This window comes from Mus musculus, chromosome X, assembly GCF_000001635.26.
Source record: "Mus musculus strain C57BL/6J chromosome X, GRCm38.p6 C57BL/6J".
NCBI lineage: Eukaryota > Metazoa > Chordata > Mammalia > Rodentia > Muridae > Mus > Mus musculus.
The window spans coordinates 37,546,975-37,566,468 of NC_000086.7; the positions used below are offsets into that span (position 1 = coordinate 37,546,975).

At 42.0% G+C, this 19,494-nt stretch overlaps 2 protein-coding genes across 4 annotated transcripts; both read left to right on the forward strand.

The window, feature by feature from the left end:
* On the forward strand, positions 1-3,923 carry Rhox3e (reproductive homeobox 3E). Its single transcript, NM_001184969.1, has 4 exons — positions 1-181; positions 432-801; positions 2,679-2,724; positions 3,873-3,923. The coding sequence occupies exons 1-4, from the start codon at positions 1-3 to the stop codon at positions 3,921-3,923; spliced, it is 648 nt and encodes a 215-aa protein (NP_001171898.1).
* Positions 3,924-10,437: 6,514 nt separating this feature from the next.
* Positions 10,438-15,309, forward strand: Rhox4e (reproductive homeobox 4E). Of its 3 annotated transcripts, none has more exons than NM_201236.3 (4): positions 10,438-10,726; positions 10,917-11,322; positions 13,716-13,761; positions 15,073-15,308. In NM_201236.3, the coding sequence occupies exons 1-4, from the start codon at positions 10,660-10,662 to the stop codon at positions 15,169-15,171; spliced, it is 618 nt and encodes a 205-aa protein (NP_957688.2). In that variant the 5' UTR covers positions 10,438-10,659; the 3' UTR covers positions 15,172-15,308. The 3 variants fall into 3 exon arrangements, with proteins under 3 accessions (NP_957688.2, XP_017173927.1, XP_006541508.1); XM_017318438.1 differs by having other exon boundaries at positions 10,481-10,726; positions 13,719-13,761; positions 15,073-15,309; XM_006541445.2 differs by lacking the exon at positions 13,716-13,761 and having other exon boundaries at positions 10,481-10,726; positions 15,073-15,157.
* The last annotated feature ends 4,185 nt before the right edge of the window (positions 15,310-19,494 follow it).

Below are 19,494 nucleotides of genomic sequence, written 5' to 3' on the forward strand. Positions count from 1 at the left end.
ATGAGCATGAAGCCAGAACGTTCCATCTCTAACTGGATACATAGTAATGTGGAACGGGCTGGAAGAAATCTCTTCCAGGTCAACGGTCACCGCTCTGCTCTATTACCGGAACTACCTCAGGATTACCACAGAGCTTCAAGGTCAGTCAACGGATGTGAGACTAAAATGGACAGCACCCAAGGTATGGACTGTTACAACATCAAGTACTTGTTCATTCGGGTAGTATATGAGGGTGAGGGTACAGGAGATGGTCAGTACGTAGCTGGAATGGTCAGTAGGTAGGTGGAATGGTGATATAACTATCTCCCTGAGAGACATGGAGGTGGCTCGGGAGGCATGACGGGAATGGCGCCATGGGCAGCTGTCATCTCTGCGACTTGCTGCCTACTTTTGGCGGCAAGGTTGAATTTTCTCTATTTTCCCACCTCCAGGTACCAAGGTTTTGCCGGCTGAAGAGGGAAAAAATGAAGAAGATGGAGGACAGGTGGAGTCGGCATTGGGAGCCACAGCCGCAAGGGGTAGAGGAAAAGAAGCATTAAATGGAGAGAGTCCCGCCGCTGCTGGCACTGCAGGCCTTGTAGAGGAAGACAGGAACAAGGAAGATGGTGGCACCAAGGGAGGTGAGAAGAATGAGCAGGAAGTGAGGGAGCAGATTCCTGAGCATGTTGAAGGAGAGAGTGACCAGGCTGAAGCGCCAAGGCAGGTGCCACGACGTCGATTGCACCATAGATTCACCCAGTGGCAGCTGGACGAACTGGAGAGAATTTTCCGGATGAATTATTTTCTCAGTCTAGAAGCAAGGTGAGGAGATTGCCTGGCCTTTTCTCCTACTTGATGGGAGCAAGTGCTGTTCCGAGGTGACCATTAACCTCCTCCCTGCTCCCCCACAGAGCCTCGTTTTTGAATTTATATTTTAAATACAGACCTTCATTTATTTGGTGGGGGTGGGCATGTGGCGGGTCGGTGGATTTGCATGTGTGTGAGTATATGCACCACCTGGCACATGAGGAGGCAAGAGGACACTTACAGCGTTTAGTTTTATAATCCATCATGTGGGTCCAAGACATCAAACTGAGAACATCAGGGCTATCCGGAAAGCACAGGGACCCACTTAGCCATCTTGTCAGTCCCCACAAACTCTTGCCTCTTGAAATCCTAATCACCTGGGAAATTCAGACTGCCAGATCCAGTGTCCTCCACTATGGTTCCGAGGTAGGGGTAAGAGTCATACAAAATGACCTTGAAGGTATTTTCATACAGTATTCACATGAGTCCAAGTACAAAACTTCCGTCCATGTCTCCTACAGTAGTTATGTTCTTTTAAAAGAGATATGCAAGGCTGAGCTATGGTTGCCATACTACAGAGGGGTATCCTGCTGTTCTTAAAGTTTTTGATATATCTGTACATCATGTATTTTTCCTTTAAGTGTTTTATAATTAGAAACTCACTGACAAATTTCTCTCCTTACCGACCACCTCCAAGATCTCTCTAGGAATCCCTTCCTGGTCTGGCACTCACATTATAGCAGCAGACTGATCTCAAACTCACAGAGATCCTCCCACCTTTGCCTCTCAAGTGCTGGGACAACATGCTTCACCAAGCCTGGCTCCCAACATTCTCCTAGTTTTTATGGCTTTGCTTCCCCCCACCCCAAGCTGCCCACAGAAAATGGTCCACAAAACCAGGACTTAATATTGAGCATGTGTAAGAGCTTTTGTGCTGAGATCTAAGGCATGTTCAGCTTAGCTGGGTTTCCCTTTCTGTTTATTCTTGTCTGCTCACTCTGTAGTCCAGGCTCACCTGGAACTCACAGGGACCCATTGTCTGAATTTCCATCCTCCGTCATTCTGGGAATCCAAGAAGCATTTGCCAGTACTATGGAGGGTTGTTTTTCTTGTTCTTTGATTCTTTTGTGGATTTGTTTGATTGTTTCTTTTCTGTCTGAAGTGCTTTTGATATTTTCTTGCCCAAGGCTTGTGAGATTATGGTTCAGTGGGTAAAAGTACTTGCCACCAACCTGGAGAACCAGAGTTTTGTCCCCAGTATCCACATCCATATGATAGAAAAAGGAAACTAACTTCCAGTAGGTGCCCTCTAACATCTACATGTTCACTAGGGCATAGGAGTGTGTGTGTATGTGTGTATAAACACCCCCAAAGAGTAATTCAAAGAAATGTAGCATTTCATTTCCCCCAACACTCTGTACATTAGAAGTCCTCTTATACTAATGGCACATTAGAAATTTTCCTGTCCTCCCTATTAATATATCTTCTTTTGAGTTTAACCTTCTGTCCTGACAAAGGGCCTCTCACAGCATTCCTGTGTGAATTTGCTTTGCAACTATTGCTCTGTTTGCTTTTCTCTTGTTTTTAGAGGCAGGGTCTCATACACCACCACAGAGAGTATTGACAGCATTTCCTTAAGGTTGTTGACGCCTGTGTTGTGGCTTTTAATAATGCTTTCTAGGGGCATGAGTGGGTGCTCATGTGTATGAACGGTCCATTAATAATAAATAAAATTACATATAGAATTTGTTTAAATCTTCAAATCCTTCCAGATAAATGTCAAAGAAGTTGGGGGATGAGACCAACATTTTAAAGCAAATATATAAGATGATTCACATTTTTTTCTTTCATGTATATCGGTAAATACTGAACATCTATCATTTTACCCTCAGAAAACAACTGGCCCGATGGATGGGTGTGAATGAAGCCATAGTGAAGGTCAGTAAACCAAAGAAAGACCTTTGGCAGGACAGCCAGTTTACAACTTGCCTTATGTCTTGGCCGCATTCATCTTATCCATGAAATTGTTAACATAAAACTGTTTCAGAGTATTTTTAAAGATTGTTTTATTTTTACTACGTGTATGTCTCTGTGTATAAAATATGTGGCCAAGTGCCAAAAAATCCAGAGGAGGACATTTATTCCCTGACGCTGTATTTACAAAATCCAGAGGAGGACACTTATTCCCTGAAGCTGGATTTAGAGGTCATCTTGATGCACCCAGCTCAGACACTGGGAAGCAAACTCTGGCCCATGTGCAGGAGCAGCAAGGACTCTTAGCCACTGAGCTGTCTCTGCTGTCTGCACCAAGTTACTTTTCAGGTCTAAAGTCTTTGTGAGTAGACATGGAATAAGGAAGCCTCACCATGCACAAAGGGCATATTTCAAAATGGAACGTGACTTCCTAAACAAATAAAGAAGAGCACTGAACGACTTTCATTTCTTAGACACATACCTATTACACATACATGTACACTGTAGGTAAATTATAAATACAGATGTCTTAACTTATAACACAGGTATTTAGTAGAGATGATTACATTAATTATGTATACATATACAGACATACATACATAACTATGTGCAATTCCTTGCAATGCTGGTGTTTTAAGGTAGAGTTACTCTGTGACATCATACTGAAGTTAGGAGCTGCACAATCATAATCTATCTCAAATGCTCAAAATCAAACATAAATTTTATCCTTGCAGAAGGAATATTAGTTAGGCCATAGCTGAAAGGCTGAACCCAGCACTCATAAAGCTGATGAATAGGCTGGTGCATCTGCCTGAAAATGCTGCTCACTTGCTAAAATGTGAATTCAGTAGAGAGGGAAACAAGGTGAGCAACCTTTGAATACTTTTCTGGGACTATTTTGCAGTGCTGCTGTGGAAAGCAGGGTCTACAACATTCTAGGCAAGCGCTGAACAGCTTGCTAACCCTTTAGTCCCTCAGAAAATTAGAAAGAAGGGTTAGACACCAGGTTAAAGTAACACTGATATATGAACTTACATGGTATGTTTTTTTTTTCAATTATGGTCCTAAAAGTTTGCTTCTCTGAACCAATTCCTTCTTCTCACTCATTGTAGAGATGGTTTCAGAAGAGGAGAGAACAATACAGGTGGTATAAGAGGCTATAAGGTCTCAGAAGTTCTCCTCCTGCTTCTCAGAACATCTTTCCTGAAGACTGTGGAGGAACCCTGCAGTGCCACTATCGCCAAGGCAACATAGAGAGAGGAATTGCTTTCATCTCCTAACGATATGTTATTAAACTCTTATATCTGAAGCGATTATATTTCAATAACAATATGAATTTTCAATATAATTGTCCCATGTGCCTTTTGATTTAGTATAATATATATTTATAAGCTCTGTTTTTTCCATATTGTAACTTTTAAAATAGTTCCTGGTAAACACTTACAACCTAAAATTCAAGAACACAACTTTGTTCATGTTCTGGTCATGGTAATTCTGAAACACTCTACCTACATTGATGTGCCAGCAGTATACCAGCTGAAGAATGCTGGCCCTCACCATCAGGATCATGGCCCCCAGTTCAGAGATCAACATGTTCGAACTCAAATAATTTTTCCAGAAGAAGTATGGAATCTCTCATTCACGAGCCTTTCACGATGAAAAAAAAAAAAACAAAACTATGAAAAAATCCTGGTGGCTGTGTGGTACAAATTAGAAGTCCCTGCTGCTCTGTAAGATTATGAGGAGAACATCTCCTAGCTGCTCTTTTCCTTCTATCACCATAGGCTTAGTAGTAAAGTTGCTTTAGCACAGAAGTCCAATTATCTCCTTGAAATAGTATAGCGTATCAATACATTTTACATCATACCTCAGTAAAATAGAGAAATTCTTGTTGTGTTAATTATGTTTATTCTAAATTATAAATCCCTATAAGCAAGTCACTTTGGTGATAATATTCCTGAGAGACTACTTTACATGGACTAAAATAAATCCGTTTCATAAAACAACAATCCAAGAACACCGAGTGTACATCACTGTATTCACCCTATGGCACTGTGTGCCTGAGATCTTCCAGAGTCATGGAAGATTCAGAGATGCAAATTTCCCAGAGACCATAGTTGCCAATGAGTTCATTACAGATGCAGAAGCTGACACTCTCCCCATCTTCTGTGGGGCTGGAATTCATGATTAGCTGCCCTGTCAAACTCAGACCCCAGCTGCTTGCACCTTCTGCCATGCTTTACCCCTCACTCCTCATCCTGGAAATACGGGCTGGTCATTCACAGAGATGCAAGAGAGGCATCTTTCACTTAAGGGAGCCGAGAGAGGCATGGGATGATGTTTTCTCTCAGGACCTAGAGTACATAGATAAAATATAAGAAGCCAGCAGAAAGCCTCAATTTCAAAATTGATTTTTGTGATAAGTACAAAGGATGTATTTTCATAGATCGTTTCTGGAGTTCTTACTAGAAAACAAGAACCAGAAACAACAAATTGAGCTGGAAAAGAAACTCTGCAGGGTGCATCAAAGCCAAAAGAGAATAAAAGGAATTCTCATATAAAGAGGAAAAAGTCCATTAGAACAACACCAGAGTCCTCAGTGGAAACTCGGAAATCCTGAAGACCCTGGCGCAATGTTCTAAAGGATGGCAACTGCCAGTCTAGACTACTATACCCAGCAAAACTATACACCAAAATTGTAAAAGAAAGAAAAAAGGTCTTGTTACATGCATGGTAGAATTCATGTCCACCAAACCAGCTCTACAGAGAATATTGGAGGCAAAATGTCAGAATGAGGAGAAAAAATGAGCATATCAATTGACTCTATACAGTGAACAGGTGAAGCTATGGTTACTGAAACACAAAACGGGACCACACACACACACACAAAACAAAGAAGAACAATAAAACTGCTGCAATCAACACACACATTTCAATAACACCTTTAACGATTCATAGCCTTAACTACTCCACAAAAAGACACAATTTGGATGAACAAATTAAGAAAGAAACTCTAACTTTTGCTGTCTAAAAGAAACTCTTCTTATCTTGAAGGACAGTGAAAGGTTGTGTGGAAAAATATTCCAAGCAAATGGGACCAGGAAACAAGAACATGGTCCTATCCTAATATCTGAGCAAAAATCCCCTTGCCTTCCAACTAAAATTGATCATAAACAATAAGGGAGAACACTTTATTCTAAGCGAAAGACACTAAACACATACACTCACACACACATGGATAAATACAAACATGTAAACACTCATATACACACACTCACACTCCACCTTACACACTCAGTTAAAGTCACACATGCACTCACACTAACACCCAAAACACAATAACACAACACACACTCACTCCCACAACTCTCTTTCATGCACACTCATATACATGCACACACTCACACATTCACACATACTCACACACTTAACCATTATACCACACTTAGTAGAGATACACACTCATACAGAAATACAGTAATTCAGTCACAAAAGAACACACATGGCATGCACTCACTGATAAGTGGATATTAGCCCAAATGTTTAGAATATCCAAGATTCAATTCACAGACCATATGAAGCCCAAAAAGAAGTAAGACCAAACTGTGGATGCTTTACTACTTCTTAGAAGGCTGAACAAAATATTCACAGGAGCAAATATGGAGAGAAAGTATGGAGCAGAGAGTGAAAAAAGGCCACCCAGAGACTGTACCACCTAGGGATCCATCCCATATATAGCTACCAAATCCAGACGCTACTGTAGATGCTGGGAAGTGCTTGCTGATGGAAGCCTGATATGGCTGCCTCCCGAGACGCTCTGCCAAAGCCTGACAAATACAGAGGTGGGTGCTCACAACCAACCATTGGACTGAGCACAGGGTTCTCCGATGGAGGAGTTGGAGAAGGGACTGAAGGAGCTGAGGGGCTTTGCAGCCCCATGAAGGGAGCAACAGTGTTAACTGGCCAGATCCCCTGGATTTCCAAGGGACTGGACCACCGATGAAAGAATACACATGGAGGCGCCCATGGTACTGGCCACATATGTGGCAGAGGATGGCCTGATGAGACATCAGTGGGAGGAGAGGCCCTTGGGACTTAGGGTGTAAAAAAAGAATTACAGAGTGTGATGAATTGTGCCAGAAGAAGATAAATATGTGGACAACATTATATAGTTAAATTAGTATTACCTATAGTATATATTACATTTTATAGTAATATTTTATATTAATATAATGTATTTACATTAATGTTTTATAGCAAAATATTATATTATATATTTATATTCATATCATAAATTGTTATACATTATTAACATAATGTATAACAATTATTTTTATCAATATTTAGAGTCTATATGAAAAGTAGTACAAGACAATACTTTTGCTAGTGTAAGTTACAGGAGAGAACTTTTTTCTCTTTTCTCTTTTCCCCTCTTTTTATTAAAAATAGGGCTTCGGTCATACAATGTATCCTGATTACAGTTGCCTTACCCTTCCCTCCACTCCTTCCAGTAACTCCCTCTTCCCCTTTCATCCTGGTCTAATCCTATTTTCTTTCTGAGGAAGGAATAGGCTTCTGATAGATAACAACAAAACATAACAAATGTATACATATATTGTAATAGAACAAACACCATCATATGAAAAGTAAACAATCAAACCAACAGGAGGAGAACAGAAAAATCAGAGAACACACACCTAGCACATGGTAGCTCACAATCATCTGTGACTCCAGTCCCAGGGAATCCTCAGCCCTCCTCTGGACTGCTCAGGAACTGCACAGATGTAGTGCAGAGCCATTCATGCAGAAGAAAGCTGTGTGTGTGCATGTGTGGGGGTGTATGTGTTCTGTAATATATATAAAATGAAAGTATCTTAAAAGAAAAATCTGCCAGAAAATGAAATATTAAAAATGCAGAAACAGACAAGTAAATTTCAAAGAAATGTACCATGACCTTAATACCAGGCAAGACTAAATTCTGGGTAAAGACTTCAGTGAATTAAAAATTGCTTCAAAATCATTTAGACTGAGATCAAAATGGAGAGGTAGTATTTCACTTCCTACATCATCAGTTTCTCTTTATGGTGATTGCCCAAGGGATATGTATGCATGTGTTGGTGTGGAGTGTCCATGTATGCTTGTGCACTCGAAGTCAGATGCCTATGTCAGGTGTCTTTGTCAACTGCACTCTGGTTTTGTTTGTTTTTCTTTTTTGTTTATTTTTTCCATTAATTTATATTATTCACTTTATATCATGATAACTGCATCATCTCCTCCAGGTACCTTCCAAGCAGGACATCTGCTACATATATATGGGAGTTTAAGTCCCGCCGGTGTATACACTTTGGTTGGTGGTTCATTTTCTGAGAGCTCCCAAGAGTGACTTGATCCTGTTGGTCCAACTATGGCGTTCCTAGCCACTCCAGGTCCCTCACTCCTTCTGCAAACTCTTCAATAAGACATCCAACAAATTCGATCACTGCACGTCTCAGGACATCGCATGACTCCCGGGAACTTTGAATCTTCACCTGACACCCAGCTCCATCAGCCCTGGGTTTGGAGATGTCTCCCGCAACTGCATTGCCTGAACTTTTTACATGATGTTGAGAATTAAAGGGAAAAAAGCTTGCAAGCCAAATACAGGCATATATTTAAAAAATCAATAAAGTGGCAGGATACAAAACCAAGTTACAAAATCCAGTTGCCCTTGTATACACTAACAATAAGACATGGTGACAAGAGAGATCATGGATTCATTCCTACATATACAGGTGCCAAAGGAAAAAAAATGTCATGCTGCAGAGATGGCTCAGTGGTTATGAGCACAGATTGCTCTTGCAGAGGTATTGATTCCCAGCAACCACATGGTGGCTCACAACCATCTGTAATGGGGTCCAATGCCCTGTGTGTGTGTGTGTGTGGGGGGGTGTCTGAAGACAGCCACAGTGTACCCAAACAAAGTAAAATCTGACAGACCACTAAAATCAAGATAGCAAATGACCCAATTAAAAAAAAAAAAAGAAAGAGGGTCTATGGATCTGAACACAGAGGTCTTAGGATAGAAAATAAAAAACGATTAAAGTAAAAAACCAAATCTAATGTGTTCAACACCCTTAGCAATTAGAAAAGTTCAAATGAAAACTACTTTTAAATTCATCTTCCCCCAATCCACAGTGGTTAAACTCAGGAAACCTGTGAAGCACAAATGCTGCCAATTATGTGGGAAAAGGGAACCTTTGTTCACTGGAGGTGTGGCCACAAGCTGATGTCATCACTCTGAAAGTCAGTGTGGAGAACCTTCAAGATACTGAAATTACATACAGAGTGGTTCCAGGATTTCCAGGGGCTACAGAGAGAAACCTAGTCTTTAAATAAAAATCAAAAACAAAGAAACAAACAATCAAAATGCAAAAGGAAAAAAAAGAAAAGAGAAAAAAAGAAAAAAAGAAATGACTGTTACGGATTTGCCAAGGAGAACATTATGTCTGTTAGGCAAGGATTCTATGTAGTAAGCTGTATTTTTCAACACAAAAATTGATAACTCTATAATCTTGACCAGAACTATACATAAAAAAAAAATATCCAGGTTCTGTGCACCCTGAAACCACAGTAGTTTCAGGCTACACAACAAAGAACAAACAGGGCCAGAAACATGTATGTGTAAGTTTTGTCCAGAATATTGAGGTATGTCTTTTGGGTGGAGAAGAACCCCTCCTCTGGCATCAAGACCCCAGAATATTCCCACCCTAGAAAAACAACCACCTGGAGATGGCCTAGTTCCTAGGGGCTATTCCTAGTCTCTGAGTGGCCAGAGCCTGTTGTAAAATGTTTGCTCCTAAAGACCAGTTTGACCACATGCCTGCAGAGGGGCTGCTTATCTGACAGTATCTGGATAGAGACTGGCGCCTGCTCTCGACCCTTTGACCTTCCAGCGAACACATTAGGAAGGCCCATTCAAGAGAAATGCAGGGAACCTTAGCAAGGTATGGCGATTTACTCAGTCCTTCACAGTTTTAACCAGTCTGTCCAGGACTAATAACCCCCCATCCTCACCCAAGCTCCTGAAAAGGCACACCATGGACACATGGCAGACTCTAACTGAGCTTTCTGTGAACACTCAAAGGAAGAGACCTGGTGGATCACCTTCTCTGTTTAATTTCTCTTCTCTATCAAGTAACAGGCCGCTAGTATAAACTACTAGGCCTAGAGGAAAGACACTCTGTGTTTTGAGAGGAGGTGGTCTCACTGTGGTTCTGGTTTTCTGAAAATCACCATGTAAACAAGCCTGGCCTGAAACTCAGAATCCACTTCATTCTTTCCCCTGAACGCTGGGATGAATGTCGTGAAAAGACACCCCCCAACTAAACAAGAGATATTCTAAAAACACTTGAGTATCATCTCCAGAGCTTTTCTTCTTCAGTACGAGTCGTTTGGCAAAGTTGAACGTAGACAGTAATTTATCCAACTGCGAGGTGGGTCGCCACGTGTGCATCCATACCAGCTTGAGTACCATGCGGTCCCTGCAATGATATCCTGCTCCTTGCAGCACAAACCTGTTTTGTTTTGCACCTGAGGCTCAACCCATAGCTGCAGGAGATCAAATGGAGGTCAGGATAGCTCACCTATGATTGGACACTTGGTAACCTGCACTACCGCCCCCAAGGGCTATGAGAGAATCTCTTCCTGGTTGCAAAGCTAGGTTTTCGGCTCTCAGCTTTCGGCTTTCGGCTTTCGGCTTTCGGCTTTCGGCTTTCGGCTTTCGGCTTTCGGCTTTCGGCTTTCGGCTTTCGGCTTTCGGCTTTCGGCTTTCGGCTGTCGGCTTTCGGCTTTCGGTTTTCACAACCTCAGGAACTCCGACTCAGAATCTGCTGGGGAAAGCTGCAGGGAAGCACTCAGGACATGGAGCATCAAAACACCAACTACCTACTTCATGAGGGACTTGGCAAGGACAAGGAAAATTTGAATGGTGAGTGCCTTCTGGGAATGGTGGATTGTCCACATCCATGAGAGGAGGAATGTGTCCCACAGAGGTGACTTGAGAGTTGCAGTGCTCTGGAGCCTTTCCTGAGACTTAACTACACCTCAGCACCAGCCTAGGCCCTGATGCCTGTTTGTTTGTTTGTTTGTCTTGTTTTGTTTTGTTTCCCCACATACAGGTGGGAAGACACAGGCAGTCTTACCACTGGATGGAGAGGGAAGAAATGAGGGAGAGAGTGTACTGGGCCAGTCCGGAGCCGCAGCAGTGGAATGGGACAAAGCAGAAGAATTAAGTGGAGAAGGTGGGCCTGCTGCTGGTGATGCAGACCTCATGGATAACAGCAACCAAGAGGACCAGGACACCAGTGGCAGTGCCCAGGAGGAGGAGAAGCTGCCAGAGGAGCCAGTTCTCAGGGATGCTGTGGTCATAGACAAAGTGCAGCCTATTCCAGTGCTGGTATCTGGTGTGCGGCCTAAGTCAGTGTGGGTACAGCAGCGTAGCTTACACTACAATTTCCAATGGTGGCAGCTGCAGGAGCTGGAGCGCATTTTCCAGCAGAATCACTTCATCCGTGCAGAGGAAAGGTAAGCAGATTCTTGTTTCCTGGGAGCACAGAGCAGTCCATAGTGGCTGTCGGGTCCTTCAACTGCTACCCCCTTAAAACTGCACATTCTCTCTGTATTTGTTGATTTGTCTATGACAGTGCGCGTGTGTTCATGTGGGTGTAGAGTACAGCTTGGGTTAGGCTGTTCTCTCCTTGCACCTAGTGAGTCTCTGTGTCAAATGTAGGCCGTCAGTCACTTCCTTCACCTTCACCTTTGTCTCTATCTTTACCTTCTTCACCTTAATCTTCTGGGCTATTTCCTCAGCTGGCCTGTTACCCTAAATTAAAGCCACTTCCAAAATCAAGGCTGCCAGAATCCTGCATCCTGTAGTAGTGTGGTAGGGTAGTGTGCTGGGGTAGGTGGGAGACTTGTGCAAATGTTTGTTCTGGATACTTTGATATCCACATAAGACAAGCTAGAGTTCTCAGAGAGGAGGGATTCTCAGTTGAGAACAAGTTTCCATAAGAGCAGGCTCTGTGATGAGCGTCACAGTATAAGTGATGAGGCCTCAACAGTTAGGAGCAATAGCTGCTCTTCCAGAGGAGTCAGACTTAAACCCCAGCACCCAGGTGGCAGGTCGCAATGGTCTGTAACTGCAGTTCCAGAGGATCTGGCACCCTCACATACGCATGCCTGCAGGCCAAACATCAATGCCAATAAAATAAGGAACATATATGTTTTTTAAGACCAGGTGATAGAAGTCTTTAGGGTACTTTCATGATTGTTGGTTAAAGTGAGAGGGCCCAGCCTCTTGTGGGTGAGGCCACCCCTGGGCTGATGGTCCTGGATTCTATAAGAAAGGAGACTGAGCAAGTCATGGGGAGCAAGCAGCATCCCTCCATGGCCTCTGCATCAGCTCCTGCCTCCAGGCTCCTATCCTACTTCTGTTCCTATTCTTAGTGTTAGCGAAATACGGAACTGAGCAAAATAAACTCTGTCCTCTCCAACTTCCTTTAGGTCAGGGAGTTTCATCGCATCAATTGTAAATCTGTCTAAGACAAAGAGGATGAAGGTATTTTCAGATAGTATTTAAATGTATCAGAGGAAAACTTCAGGCTATGTATTCTCTATAAGCAGGGCCCTACTGAAAGTGTGAAAGGTGGATTGTTTGGAATTATAGCAACTTCGTAAATCTGTATGTCGTGTGTTTGACTTTTAAGTTCCTTTGTTTGTTTGTTTTACTTATGAGTGCATTATCTCTTCAGGGTCTCCCTAAATATACTTGTGTGTATATATATATATGTGTGTGTGTGTGTGTGTGTGTGTGTGTGTGTATCTCACTGGCTGGCATGGAACTTATCTAGCTTAAGTGGTGGTGCAAGCCTTCAATACCAGCACTCGGGAGGCAGAAGCAGGGGAATTTCTGAGTTCAAGGCCAGCCTGGTCTACAAAGTGAGTTCCAGGACAGCCAGGTCTGCACAGAGAAACTCTGTCTCAAAAAAAAAAAAAAAAACCAAAATAAGAAAAAAGAAAAGAAAAGAAATGAAAGGAAAAGAAAGGAAAGAAAAGGAATTCATAAAATTCTCTGCCTGCGTTTGACTTCCAAGTGCTTTCATTAAACATAAAAACCACAGAACCTGGTGACACCTTTCCCTTAGTTAATGGGGTTTTTGTTTTTTCCATACATTTTGTTTCCCTTTCCTTAAAAAAATGGTCTGTAACCAAGATTCAATACTCGGCAGGATGGCATCTTTCAGTAACCCTGGTGCTATGAATGCCAAGCCTGCACAGGGGTGGCTTTCCTTGTCAGTTTGGGCTACTGTCTTAGTTCCTTTCCTCTTGCTGTTATAAGACGCCATGACCAAGGCACCTTATTAAAACTGAGTTTTGGGAGAGTTCCTGAATATCACGGCGGGGAGCATGGCAGCAGGCAGGCAGGTACAGGCACTAGCTAAGATCTTGAGATACAACCACAGGCAATGATAGAATCTCATGAGTTTTGAAAGTTCAAAGCCCACCTCTCCTCCAACAAGATCTCAAGTTCCATTTCCTTCGAAACAGTTCTACCAACTGGGGATTTTATTCAATACAATAAGCGTTCAAACATGTGAGTCTGTGGGAGAGTGATATTCTCACAGTGTCAAAGTGAAACATTATCTGAAAACATTATTTTACAAAAGCACAATGCACAATCCTGGCTGTCCTGGAACTCACTCTGTAGAACAGGCTGACCTGGAAGTCACAGAGATCCACGTGCCTCTGCTTCCTAACAGCTGGGACCAAAATCCCAGTGGAATTTAATTAAGTTTCAAAAATCTTCAAGGTGAATGTGTCAGATAGTGGAGGGTGGATAAATACTTAGAGAAGTATTTATAAAACATTTCATTTCTTTCAAAATGCCCAATACTGAATATCTGCCATTTTTCCCCCAGAAGACATCTGGCAAGATGGATAGGTGTGAGTGAAACCAGAGTTAAGGTAAGGAGAAGAAGACAATTTGACAGGAGAGCCATTCTAGAACTTGATTCTTATCTTGGATACTTTTATCCTATGCACAATGTGGTGGTGGTAGTGGTGGTGTTTGAAGTGTTACATTTCAAAATGACATTTTAAAAATCTTTTTTAAATTTTCATTCACGTGTATAGATTTGCCCGTGTGTGCATGTAGCATGTGTGCAGGTGTTCTCAGAGAGAGAAGAGGATATCAGTTTCCCTGGATTTAGGAGTGGTTATGCATGGGCTAGGAACCAAACTTGGTTCTTCCCCTACAAGAGCATCAAGTGCTCTTAACTCTTCTCTACAGCCTCCTTATAATGACTTTTGAGCCTTATGCTCTTTCTGAGTATAAAATTGAATAAGAAACCCCAACCAACTTGAAATAGCTCATTTTAACACAGAGCACAGGTTCTCAAAGGAACCCAGAACACATACACACAGATCAGATATGTATATATCTTTCATATAAACTACAAATATATGTTGTACCACATACTCTCTATGCATTAATACTTGTATTAATAAAATTGATATTCAAGCTCAAATATATACATATATATATGTATATATATATATATATATATATATATATATATATAAAATTATTTTGAACATTGATATCTTCAGGATATCAATGATGAGACATCCCACTGGGGTTATGAAATATAAATTATTTAAACAAGAATCATATTACTGGAGATAACCCTGATTCTAAAGAATTGAAATAGTGAAAACTAAGCATAAATTCTAACCTTATAGGAGCAATTTGAGTTCACCGCAAAAGGTTAGTTCTCAGGCAGAGCCAGGCACTCAGAAAGCTGATGTAAACTTGGTTAAACAGAGACTGTGGACATGGGGGAAGCATAGAGTCCAGTCCTCCTGGTGTTTGGAGGTGCCTAGTGAAGCCAAACAGATACAGACACCCGTCATGATAACTCTCAGGACCATGATGCTGCATCTGCCCGAAAGTGCTGATAAGTATCTACAGAGGACTCTATAGTAGAGACAGAAACCTAGTGTGCAATGTTTGGCCCACTGTCCGGGAACTATTTTGCACTGCAAGGGCCACACCAGTGGGTCTCCCACATTCTAGGCAAGCCCTGCACTGTGTACCAGGTCTTCAGGTCCTCATAGAATTACAGCAGTGAGATACCAGGGTCTTCTGAGCAAGATAATATTAATATAAATTCTATTGATGTAAAGTATAGAGGGCAACTACTATTACATGATGTGGTTTCTGATTTATAATCATGAAAATAATACAGAACAAATCTCTGTTCCCTCTCATGGTAGAGATGGTTTAAGAAGAGGAGAGAGCACTTCAGAAGAGGACAAAGTCAGTTAGGAATGAATGATGATGCCCCTGTGGGGTCCCACTCTACCTTTCTCTGAAGATGGCACAGGAGGCCTGGTGTACCACCCTTGACCAGGAGCCACGTGCAGACCCCTGCTGCCTTCCACCAGCATGTTATTGCATCTCTATTCCCTAAGCATTTGTATGTGAAATAAATAGATTCTCAGTTTCTTTGACTCATGTGTCTTTTTGATTAGTATGGTAGGTGTGGCCCTAATCAAGGAAATGCCATTTAAAGAGGGTAACAAGGTCTCCTTCTGTGAGTTGATGTTACTGCGGGACCATCAGTAGCTTTTTAATATCACCGAAGGTTGGCACATGTCACAGTGAGTGTCCATTGACCCATACATTGTTTTTGTCCTCCTAACATAATTTTCTCACCGGATGAGCTGGCACTTTTAAAGGGACAGGTCTACATTATACAGGCCTCAAGATTTCAGAAACACAATTATTCTTAAAATTGGTTCCCACACTTGTAATTTCTTAAACAGTGCCTGATGAAAACTAAACACCACATAAAATTCCCAGAAACACCTAATAACCCGTACTACCCTGTCCACCCTCTGGCTCTGGGAAGCAAACATGCAACTGTCATTTCTTAGGGACACCAGTGGTACCCGGCACACTGAATAGTAGCTGGATGTCTTTCTACCATATGTCGTAGCGCTCCAGTGATTGAATTTGCCCTGCAGTGGATGTGCCCACCTGGGCAGAGCAGGAAGGACTCAGAAGCTGCTCCATCACACACATGCCCCTGCCCCCCACCCTCACCACTCTGCTCAGACTCCTCCCTTCCTCACCTTACATCCTGCACATGCCTCGAGTCCAAATATATCAAGGACCTCATCACAAGACCTGATACCCTGAACCCAATACAGGAGAAAGTGGGCAATATGGCTCGCTATCCTAGCAGAGGAAAGGACTTCCTCAACTGGGTCCTGGTGATGTGGGCAGTAAACTTATCAGTTGACCAATGAGAACTCAGAAAAAGAAAAGCTCGAGCAAAGAGAAGGAGAACATCCTTGTGACAAAGAGACTGCATACAGAATGGTGGAAAAACCTTTACCAAGTTCAATTATGTCAAAGTGTTGGTGTGTAGAATATACAAAGAACTTTAAAAACCAAATGGCAGGAAAACATGAACCCAGTTAAACATTTCAGCTTGAATTAAACAGGGAGTACTCACCAGGGCCCTGTGTATATGAATTCATTCCCTGTGACTACTTATAAAAGACCTGCACAGAAAAAGGCTAGCCAAAATGCTACTGCCAATAGGAGAAAGCCTTGGGAATGTCCATTCAAATGGTAATAGTGACCATTGACTTCAGCTGGGGGAAGGAGAGTCAGTTTGCTGCCATGTTAACATCATGAGGATGTTATGCATGCTGCAGTAATGGTCTTACATCAGTATACACACAGGCAGGAAAAAGGAGACCAAGTAGGTGTTAAAAACATAAAATAGGAAGGGAGAAGTAGAGAGGAAAAGGGCAGGGGTAATTTTAGGAAAGAGAATGTGAGGGTGGATTTGAGCTGCTGCATCATAAGCAAGGATGCAATGCTCAGACAGTAAAATTAGACAAAATGTAAATCAATTCGGCCGCTCACTGAATGACAGGATAGTAGATGAATGAGAATTGTTAAGACGAAACGAATGCCCAATTTTTTTTTTTTGACACATAAACTCACGTCTCAGGAAATTACCTTATTGAGACATAACCTTGTTAAAGAAAAACTTCTGAACATACTCACTATCTAAAGATGGTTTGGAAAAGCTGAGCAGCCTGCCTCTCTCTGCCAGTGCTCTCATTACAGGCACTGCGGCATTGAGCCTCCATGCTTGCTCCTTCAGTGCTCCAGGTAAACCATGGGTGGCTTTATACATGTTAGGTAAAGACTCTGCAAACTGAGCTACATCTCCAGCAATAAACATATGCCGTCACTATTTTTCCAGACTGGACAGTAAATTCTCCAGTGCTTGACACTGACACGAGCAATGCCAGGATTTAGAGCAAAGAGGCAAGAAAATCTAGGAAAGAGAAACATGTAGGCTTTGTTGTGAGGTAGTTATCAGAGCTGTGAGGTGAGTCTTGTCCAAAAAGAACTGCAGCACCAGGAGTGCACTCCAAACAAGGGACAGTGTGGAAAAATGATAGTGGTGCAGGGCCTTCTAGATCAGGATATAAAGTTCTCAGTCATTGCTCCAGTGCTGTGTTTGTATGCTTCCCATCATGATAATGGACTAACCCCCGAAACTGTAAGCTAGCTCCAAATTAAATACTCTCTTTTATTACAGCTGCCTTGGTCATGGTGTCTCTTCACAGCAACAGAACAGTAACTGAGGAACGTATGTGTTTGCATGCATGTATATTTGTTTACAACATGCATTTCCTGGTATTGGTGGAAGCCAGAAGAGGGCACCAGATCCCTTGGGATTGGACAGATGTTTGTGAGCCATAATTTGGGTGATAGAAGTCAAGCCTGGATTGTCTGGAAGAGTAGCCAGCATTCTTAACTGCTGAGGCATCTCACCAGCCCATGGAGCATAGATAGATTTTGATAAATGGATACAATAAAGTAGGATCCACATAGCCCCTTGACCTGATCAAGTTATATGAATACAGTGGTCACCACTAGAGGAGGTCCTTGAAACACAAAAAGGGACCAGATTAGGGCCAGTGGACAGAGACTATACATCCTATATCAAAGAGAGGAAACTGCTCTAACAGAAACCCTCTTCACTACAAATCCAGTTATCTGGAGCTGTTTCAACTCAATGTATAGCAAAAGTTAAGAGCAATAGATAAAGACAAAGGGTTGCAGAGCGTTACAATGGGACAAAACCAGGACACATAATTAACACTCATCAGTACCTTAATGTGCCTCCACACATGGGCTGGCCAGCTTCGGGTGTGACCACCAGAACAGAGCTGTAGGTATCTGCTTTTGTCAGGTCCTCTGGTCTTGCTGAGTCATCAGATGCCACAGCCTGGTCTGTCCAGAGGGTCAGCTTGCATGGTATTGATGTGTCAGGAACGCATTCCCAGCCACCAGGAAATGAGTTTCACTCTGCTAGGATGGACTCAAAAGATCACGTCTGTACCTTTAGTGCAGCAAGGGTGAATAAAACGACAGTGAGCACACCTTTCCAGAGGGGTTTCAGGGGCCATGCATTCTATTTTCTACCATACTGCAGCTCCTGCTTTAAAGGAGAGGGCATCTCTTGTGACGCTCACAGGCGGCTGTTCTCAGTCACTATGATGTATAGTAATCAAGGCTGAGTCAAGGGCCTGTATTTGTTGTTTTAAAATGATACCTTAGGGCTCTCCATATGCCTAAATATGGATCAAACAATGGGAGGAGGGTACCCATAAAGGATTTAATAAAGGCAGAACCGTTTCTGTTTGGCAGGGGTACATATTACTCTTAGTGAGGGGAATGAACACTAACAGTTAATTCCAGTGTGAGTCTTTTGAAACAGTTTTCTTAGCTGTCATTTCAGTGTTCAGTTCGTACATTCCATCTTCCTGGAGCAGCTGTTCCATTTCAGCCATAACTGCTGGTCTGTTATCTGACCCTTTGGTGAAAGAAACGCCAAAGAGAGGGAAGATCTCCATTAAGAGAAGTTGGACCTCCAGGTATCTTTTCGTGTGTGTGTGCAGATAGAGAAAGCTTCCACCCAGCTTTTGAAAGATTACAGAAATGCTAGCAGATTGCAGCCTTAGACGCAAAGCATTTCAATGAAGTCCACAATTATATTTCACTAGGCATTATCATTTACAAAGAAAATCAACTACCCATGCTTTAAAAGACATTCTAAATATCCAGAAATGAGGTCAACCTGGACAAAAGGAGGGTTTCTGGTGGTTAAATAAAAGTTTGCATTCCTCAGGAACTTGTGAAACTGGTTTCCAGATGCCAAAAGGAATCATTTCTCTCATGTCTGGTAGAAGGAACATAAGATCATCCGTGGTACCTGTGAGCATCAAAGGGTATTTTCATTGACTTCATTTAACATCATTTTTTCCCTGAACATCTTTTTATGTATGTATGTATGTATGTATGTATGTATGTATGTATGTATATATATATGTACACACACACAATCATACATACCTAGAAGTTTCCTAATATATATATATATATATATATATATATATATGTAGTGGGTTTTTTTAATGACTTTATAGAAATTTCTTCTGTGTTAATTACCCCTTCCCACTCTCCTCTAACCATTTACAGTGGTGCATTTCATTTCAAATTTCATAATAACTTCTCTTCCTCAACTACAGACTCTTACTAGTTTCCTGACATCTATGGGTTGCCAAATGGAACATACATATTTCAAGATTCAAAGGTAACAT